The sequence below is a fragment of the Excalfactoria chinensis genome, chromosome 6 (assembly GCF_039878825.1).
Source record: "Excalfactoria chinensis isolate bCotChi1 chromosome 6, bCotChi1.hap2, whole genome shotgun sequence".
Lineage (NCBI taxonomy): Eukaryota > Metazoa > Chordata > Aves > Galliformes > Phasianidae > Excalfactoria > Excalfactoria chinensis.
Genome location: NC_092830.1, coordinates 30,829,195 through 30,838,277, shown reverse-complemented (window position 1 = coordinate 30,838,277; position 9,083 = coordinate 30,829,195). Strand labels below are relative to the sequence as shown.

General features: G+C 44.7%; 1 protein-coding gene across 1 annotated transcript in view; it reads left to right on the top strand.

The window, feature by feature from the left end:
- The first annotated feature begins 259 nt into the window (after positions 1–259).
- The window catches only part of ABLIM1 (actin binding LIM protein 1), a 160,550-nt gene continuing 151,726 nt past the window's right edge, over positions 260–9,083 (top strand). Inside the window, exon 1 of the mRNA XM_072340080.1 lies at positions 260–392. Coding sequence (XP_072196181.1) covers positions 380–392 — 13 coding nt within the window. The 5' untranslated portion in view covers positions 260–379. The remainder of the gene's footprint in view (positions 393–9,083) is intronic.

Here is a 9,083-nt window from a genome sequence, read left to right as displayed (position 1 = left end):
TGTTCAGTGGGCGAATTCCCAGCTGAGCCTCCGCTCCCGTGCCGTCGGCTCGTTTATACCGCCTGGCAGCGGCAGGCATTTTACAAGCAGCGGCGCGAGGACCTTCGGCCGCGCGCCGTCTCCATCGCTTCTGCAGCCGGTGCGCGCCCCGCCCGGCACGCCGCGGCTCCCGTGCCCCCCGCGCGCAGTCCCGCCCCGCCGCAGCCGCCGCTCGCAGCCCCGCACCGCGCCGAAGCGACGCCCCCGGCGCCGCCCCGCACCGCGGCGGGCAGGCAGGGAAGGAGCGAGCGAGGCGGCCCCGCCCGGCCCAGCGCCTCCGCCGCCCCCGCATCGGCCGCCGCGGCGTGGAGGGCGCAGGGCGGTGCGGGCCGCCCAAGCAATGTCCGCCAGAGGTGGGTGCGCGGGGTTGACCTTGCCGCCGTGCCGAGGCCTCGGGGAGTGGGGGCGAGGCGGGAGGGCTCCCGGGCGGGCAGTGAGCTGCGGGCCGGGCCCCGCCGCACCTGTGCGGAGAGCGGAGCGGACGGGGAGCGTGGGGAGGTCGGGGCGCGGCGGTTCTGCGCTGTCGGGGCTCTGGGCAGCGCGGCTCTTGTGTCACCCGTAGAACGGCACCGGGTTAGGGCGTGGCGGCTCGCCCCGCTGTTGCCGCGTCCTCCTGGAGATGAACGGTCTGAAGTTGTGCGCAGAATGGGTGTCGTTGTTATAACGGCTTCCGCTCGGGTGGATTTTGTGGCTTCCACGCGTGTGCTTCGGCTGTGTGTGTCGTGGTAACGGCTGCAGAGCCTCCATAGTCCCAAACTTCAGGTTGAGCAGAGGCTGCTGCTGCTTTTCAGGTTTGATTACGGTTTGTGGCAATTAGAGAACCAGAGGTGTAAAGTTAAATGTAACAAAAAAGATATATCCGTGAGCATTGGGTTGGTTGCACAAAAAATGGCAAGTAAAACCACTCCCCAGTTATCTCTGCCTTGAAAAAAGACTTTGTGAAAAATACATGTTGCAAATGAGCAAGTCCCTGGATACAGGGATACGCCCTGCTTGTCTGTCCCTTATTTCTCTGCATCCTGATGTATTGAGCAGTGCTCAGATGGATCTTCTCTTCCATTTGCTTGAATTGCTCTTGGTGGCCAAGTGAACTCCCTGCACATGGAAGGCATTGTGTGGCTGCTGCAAGGCTGTCAGCACTTTGTGGCTGGAAGGACCATCGTCCCACAGCATCACACCCATTTTATGTATAAATAATAAATGGTGTTAGGTCAGTTTAATTCTTTATGGCACGGTAGGATTCTTGCTCTAGGAAGAAATGGACTACATTGGTCTCTAAAGAGTCCATTTCTGGAAGAGCACTAATTATATGAGCATCAGTGCTGTGCTAAGGCTGCATTAGTACTTCTGGGGAAGATCCTGCTCTCAGCAAGGCTTTGTGGTGTGCATAAGGTGTGCTGTCCTCAAAGAGCTGCCTGAAGCTGAGGAAGCAATGGAAGTACCTGGTGATTGCTGCTATGCAGAAGTCTCTCTCAAACTGACACATGTACAGTGGGAAGCCAGGGAACATTCCCACTGGCTGTATTCCTGTTTTCTCCTCTCACCGTCCCCTTTTCTTATTGCATCTGCACAACATGCACGGTCCTTGATGTCTGCCTGCTTCTGCTGGAGAGCTGCCTGATGATGGGGGGGGGAGGGGGTTCTTTTGCAGCCTTTCCCATGCGGTCTCATTCTTTTCAGAGTAATTAATTGGACGGAGACTTCACAGGACTTTAGAGAGGCAGCCAGTAAGATTCATAAAGGAGATTAAGATTTTAATTTATATTGATATCTGCTTTTCAATTTCAGCAAATGAACTGAGCTGAAGAAGCATAATCTGTGTGAGTCAGTGGTGGGCTTACTTGGTTCTGACCAAAGGCTCTTTGTGTATAAGGTGGCATAGAGCATCTTTGTTGTTAACTGTTCTAAGCACTGCTTCTGCTAAAGGTTTAGGGGTCTGAGATGACTTTTACACACTTATGTGGTATAGTAGGTATTAATGAGGATACTCACAAACATGGAGCTGTATAGGAAATATGTCTGTGTGGGATCAGGGCTTTGTTTGAATGTTCAGTTGGGACTCTTCACGACGGCAGGTTAGCTCATGCATACAGAGTCTCATTAGAACCTGTATCGTTAGGTCTACGTGTTCAGCAGGCCTGATTGCTGATATTTTGTATGATCATCGTTATTCTGAGTGCATCAGATTTGGAGTTGTCTACTTTTGTTGGTTTATACAGCGAGCGTAACAAGAACGGCCATAGAGTTAAACATTATCCTGTGACATTTTTATTGCTGTACCACAGAAGGTACTTGAGGCACAGTAAAATCCATCACAATCTCATCAGTGTTCAATCAGTGCTGCTCTCTTGATTCAACTCTTTTGCTCCAGGAGGCAGCATGGTCTAGTGAACTGACTGCAACAGAGGACAGGAGAAGTTCCTGAAACCCAGCAGAACCTCTGTACTTTGGTACCACTCCTTTCAACTGTTCTGCTCCAGTTCCTTATTGTTATTTAGCCAGAAGCACCACATAGCTCATGGTAAATTGTAGTTTAATACACAAAGTATAAATAATAATGCAAACTACTGTAATGTTGCTGGAAATGGAGCTCCAGATAAGATAAGCTTTCCTGCTTGTACAGTGTGAGCTGGCTTTGTCAGAGGGGTTGCTGTGAGCACTCGTGTACTTTAGGGTGAATTTTCTGAACTGATCCTTTATTTTTTGCTACCCTTTATAGACTGTGTTGTTGATGGTTGATGTCCTTTTCACCTGTCCCTCACCTCTCTGTGTTATTTACATGTAAGATCTCCAACCTTCCTTTGCAGCTTTGCTTCTAGTACAGCTGATGGTCTGACCAAATACCAGGTGAAGTAGCATAGATGAGTATTCCCAAAAGCCTGAGCAAATAATCACATTGGGAATCTGATGATGGATCTGGGAGCTGAAATGAAATTTGAAAATCCCTTTTCACATTGCTGTCAAGTTGGAGCCCTTCCCAGGGCGCTCTCATGACCTGCTCTGCGGCCTGTTGGGATCAGGGGAGCTGACGTCAGTCATGCTTTTCAATTGTGCAGTTTGTAAAGGCCTTCATATTGTACTTTCAGCTGTTATTAAGTAGTTGCTATTAGGTTTCATACATGACTGAATTTGGGTGTTGGAGTAAGCCTTGTAGGTTGTTGCTTACCTAAGGGCTTGTTTGTAAAGAGCTGTAAATTCGCTGGATGAAAGGCATTTTTCTAAAGCCAAGTATAACTGTGACCTACTTATGCGTGTTATCTCAAACTGCTTCAGAACTGTCAAAACTGCTTGTTATCATGTAGGTCTAAGTTAATGGAAAAATGGCTATTTTAAACTTTCCTAATCCTCATTTATGCTAGAACAAACAAGCAGAGGTGGTACTGTTGGGTGGTCTTTGCTAAGTTTTTTAATCAAAACGTTGAAAGAATGAATTGTATTTAGTCCAGTAGGCAACTCCAGGAACAACCTGAAGCACATAAAATACGAGGTTTATCAGTAGCAGCATCTTTCTTTGTGCCATAACAAAATCAGTAAGTTTTGACAGAAGCCAGAGTTAGATAAATATTATTGCTGTCTGATATTAACAGGTTGTGCTGTGCCATTCTGATATGTGGGTGTGGGAGTTGTAGAGAAGGTAATTATATTTTTTTTAGTCTACTCAACAGTCAACGCAGTAGGGTTTTTTTAGCACAAGAATTTATTTTATACTATAATCTTTGTCTTTTCAGATTTGATTTTTTAACAAATAGAGATCAAACACAAATAAATCATTGACACGCTGGTGTAGGGAGACTTTGTCCTTGTTATACATGTGAGACAACTGAAATGTCTTCCTTTGCACAAAGCCAGGGTTGGAAGGGGAATTTCTGCCTTCTGGTCCTGTTCTCAGACTTCTCAGGGGCTACGAAGATGTTGAAGGTCTAGAGGGAAAGATGTGTGAGGAACGGCTGAGGTCCCTTGGCATAGAGAACTGGAGGCTGAGGGGGGGGGCCACATGGCAGCCCATAGGGAGCTGAGGGGCAGCGCTGAGCTCTGAAGGCAGCAACAGGGCTCAAGGGAATGGCTTAGAGCTGTGTTAGGGATAGGTTCTTCATCAGAGGGTTGTGGACATGGAACAGGCTGCCCAGGGCAGCGGGCATGGCATCAAACTGCCTGAGATCAAGAAGCATTTGGACAGCAGTCTCAGACATATGATCTGATTTTTGGGTGGTCCTGCATGGATCTAGAGTTGGACGTGATGATCTTCATGGGTCCCTTCCAGTCAGGATTTTCTGTGGCTCTATGATTCAGTACTCATTGCGGCTACCCAATTTGACAGTGCATTCCTATGAAAAGACAACCTGCTTCACCTCATTATGTTGCTCAGGTAACTTCTTTCCTCATGCACTATGTGGATCACTTGATGGATCTGTCTCACAGGTGTGAACTTGTGTGAAGAAACCAGATTTTGCAGTGAGAAATTTACATATTAATCTTGATCTCCTATATAATCCACCAGTAACTTCTATTTTTCTTTCCTCAATCCTCTGATCCTCCTCAGACAGCTGCAGCCGTGTCTGCTGGCAGTGATGCCTTGCGTTGAGGTCTCTGCTGACTGGGTTAAAAATGAGCTACTGTCTGCTGCAGCCCAGCAATTTGTTGCGGTCTGTGATTAGCACAGTAATATCAGTCATATCAAAAGGAACCAGCCTTTCAAAAGGTGGCAATGTCTGTCCCATCCTGTTTGAAATCTGTTGCTGTGCTTTTCTGCTTGTTGTCAGAGGTACTTCTTTCAGTCTGAGACCTGGAGAGCGGGGCAGTAAAAACTGGCTGGGTATTCCCATTGTTTTAAATACGGAATTCAGCGGTTAGTTATTGTGGCATCTCACCCTCCCAGACCTAGTGATTTCCAGAGCTTTCCTTGGTGTGAGGCTCCCCAGGCTGCAGGAGCATGTTCTTGGCAGGGCTGAGTGCTGCAGTGGTACCCAGGCGGCGGTGGAGCCCTGCCTGGAGGAGCTGTGCTCTGCAGAGCGCAGAGCTGGCACTGATGGCTTTTCTCTCCCCAGTATTCATCATCAATTTCTTTTGTACTGATTTTGTACTGTTGTTTAATCCTCTCCATACTTTAGGTTCATTTCCCCAACACATATGGTAATTTAATTTATTTTAGTTACTCATTTAAGGGCTTGAACCTCAATTTAGTGGCTTAAATAACTCAGGATCAGCTCCTGGATTAGCCCTGCAAGCTGTATTTGTCTGTATGTCAGAGTCATTGTCCACAGCCTAATCTTTAGCACTGGTAGAACTTCTGTTTCAGTGAAGAAGAAGAATGGTTTTATGAGGTTTTATGAGGTATCTGGCTTAAAAAACAGCATTTATTTCAAGCTGCTCCTTTATAAGTTTTGCTACTTCTCCTTTTTCCCCTCAACAAAAATTAGTCTGTGCTGTTTAACTTTTGAGATTAATGTAAATTAATCTGGAATGCATAGGAAAATTTACGTGGACTAATGGCAACAACAAAAGGAAACTGGGACAATGAGGCAGAATCTATTTTAGATGTGGAGCTTTGAAAGGAATCACACAGAAGGAAAATGAACATCAGCTTATGGATGGGGAAGCCAGCAAAATTGCTTTCAATGAAAAACAGCAGAAGATCATATGTTCTGCAGCCTCTGAAAACAATCTTTTGGGGATTTATTTATTTATTTTTAATATAGCAGGTTTGAAATAAATACACTGCATTATTTTTAATGTAATCTGTAAGTAATTGAAAATGAAACCACACGCGGACAGTTCATGTGCTTGGGGTGATATTTTCTTAGTTTTGCAGTATAAAGGCAGAAACAGATGTTGTAAAGGAGATGTTGTTCTGTAGGTTCCAAGATCACTAAGTAGCCTCCAGTATATATTTTTAATATTAGATACTATTAAGATGATGGTGTGTTTATATGTAAGTGGTCTCAGTTAAAACCTCAGTGAGACTCATCTTTTAAATGCTCAGCCTTATCGGGGCATATTTTCAGAAAGGATTTCAGTTTTAAAAAAATCCAACCCAAGTAACAATTTTAGTCCTGTCAACATTATTGAGCCTTACATTCAGTGTGTTTAGCAGTCCCAGGTGTAATGTAACAAAATCCTTAATGTGTAACCAAGGTGGGACCGGAGAGGCTTTGGTAAGATACAGTATGGAGGAGGAGTCCTACATTTTCCAGTTCCTGTTGGTAAGCTAGAATCTGTGCTCTGGTGAGCTGGTTTGTTTCATGGAAATCCCAGTGTGTAGCTGCAACCACAGAGCAGTGCTGCTGCTCATGCACCCACATCTGACTTAAACTCTATGATGCCAGTTGAGACCTACTGGACAAGGCTGCCCAGGGCCCCAGTGTTTGTGTAAGCTCTGCATTTTAAAGTGCCAGGGGTGTCTGTGATTGTCATTGTAAGAGACTGGTGTGTAAAAAACCATGATGAGCCCAAGTGCTCTGTGGCTTCAGAGATGAGTCCTTGGTTCTCCAAGGGTGCACAGGGAGCTTTTTTTCCCCTGTGGTTACAGCTTCAGTGCTTGCTCATGGGTGAGCTGGTCAGTACACAGTGATATTCTGCCTCTCTGAAGCTCTTAGAGCAGTGCTCAGTTCTTTTTGGAGTACACTGGAAAATGCTGCTTCTCCTTAGCCAAGTCAGTGTCTTTTTCCAGATAGATGTTTTTCTCCTTTGTGCACATAAACAGTGTCTTGGTAACTTACTGGCACAGCACTTAGAAGTGATAGTTCTGGAAGTATGTCAGAGAAATGAGTGGCCTTATCCCAGTGGACTTTCAGAGAAGATGAGAACAAGTTTTGGTTGACAGCTTCCTTCTGTTTCTGGAACTGCACAAGCAGGTTATATGTTGTCATGCTTTATTCCAAAGTGCCAAACTGAAGCAGTTTCTGCAATTTATTTATTTATTTTTTTAATACTTGTTGCTCTTTGCTAAATCTGGGACTTCAATCTTAGTCATTTTTAACATGCTTTCATCTTAACTACTGTTTCCTCCAGTGTAAGTATTGTATGAATAAGGACTGGGATTTCACTCAGCTAAAGGATTCAGCTCTAATGACTGCTAGTCATTATAAAGCTGATATTGTTTCTACTACATCAGGCTTGTATGAAGCATCTTTGATCAACAGAGAAATCAACAAAACTGCTTTTCAAATTGCAGTTTCCTTTTAACTAGCGATGAAAGCTTTCGGTTTATTTTTGGCACTAGAAATTCTGGGAGGCAACCAGGTTAGATAAGAAGTGAAAATGAGTTAACAATAAAGGAACATAGATAAGATAGCGTAACACAGCTCTGGAAAAGATGTTCCAGCTCTGTGTCTGCCTACACATTCAGGAGATGAAAAGTACTGGCTTACTGAGGTGTCCTGGATTTGAGGTTCTGTTAATCTACGTTTCTGGGAGAGTGGCTCCCATTAAATACCATGTAAGGTGAGTGAACTCCATAGAATTAGAGTGTAGAAGAGATGGATTTGCTGTTTCCCTGAAGGTGCAGGAGTGTGGCTGTGTCTGCAGTCAGTAGATAAGGCAGAAATGGCTGTTTTTTCTCAGAATGAAAAACAATAGAATAAAAAACTTCTTGTAAGTGAAAGCATGCCCGAGTGAAGCACAAATCTGAGCACCAACAATTGCACATTTAAAACAAGATTTAGCATCAAAGGGACTTGCAGTATCTCCCGCGAGGAAATATTTGATGCTTCTTTATGCAAGTCATCATAACAAAAGTGTGCTGATTTATTTGCTGAGGATTTCCTTTGTTCCAGCCTGAAGGTGTGTGCAGGTGTGAGCAGGCTGCGATGAGCTGCAGGTGAGTGTCTGTGTCCCACAGCAGGAAGCCTGCAGGTGTCTTCAGGGGTTTGGAATGAGCAGAGCTGTAAAACCTATCGGCTTTCACTGAAATTGTCCTCAGTTTTACTTTGTATTCTCAGTTTCACCTGTGCTTTCCAATGTTCTCTTTGTATGAATGCAGACACACAGGACAGGATTTAAAGTTTTTATGGTCTTTTGCTGCTGTTGTATAATTTTCTGTTGTCATAATAAGCCAGTAAAGGAATTTAATGGTAATCAGGTGATCCATTAACAACCTGTGGCACGTGCAAAAACAATGAAATTCCTTACAGGAAAACAGTATTGTTATATAATAATGGGGTTATCCAAAACTGTTTATTCTACTTTATGAGCTGGAGATAATCCTGAAATGCTGGACTTTGATCTTAAGCAAGAATAATAAAACTTTGATCATCCTTAGATTGGCAGCTGCTATAAAAAGCCTGTGTCTTATTTCTCTTTTAGTAACACTGGCTAAATCCAGAGTAACTGATAAAAGAATTTGATGATTGCAGCTTAGGGATTCTTTCGACTTGACCTGAAGTAATCTCTGTCCAAAAATGTCAACAAATACTTTTTCTATTTTTTGTAGCCAGATGTTTTGATACATGAGAAATTTGAGATACTTGGCAAAAACGTTTCGTGTGCTGGAGCATTTCAGAGAAAGAGGCTCTGGTTAACTGATTGTTTTCATACAGAATATGATTTACAATAAAATCCTGAATATTATTATTCTTAAAGATGTCTTTAAATAAGACTGGGTGTGGGGGATTTGGTGACTTTTCGCCATAGCAGTGTTCTCCTCTTGTTTTCTGGTGCCAGCTTTAGCAGGCAATGGAAGCTGTCATTCTTTCTGTCTGCAAGGCAAGGGGACCCAGCAGACCAGTGCAATAACATGCATTTTATTCTCTGTGTATTGTTGCCGCTCTGTATTTATGAAAAGCAAAAAGGCTTTGTGCCTCAGGGGGGATTTTGAGTTCTCCCATCTTGCTATTTATGATGCTTGTGAGGTATTTTTAGCACAGGTTGTTGGCAGTGGTGCCAAAGGGAACGGCTGATGCAGATGAATTCTGTGGGCAGCCAGCTGCAAGTAAAGAGCTGCAGGAAGAGGGAACCCCAGCAATGTGCCACAGGTGGATCATGTGTGAGTGGGCACAGGTACATACCAAAGGCTCTGGAGCCCGCAGAGAGAGGCACCAGAGGAACTC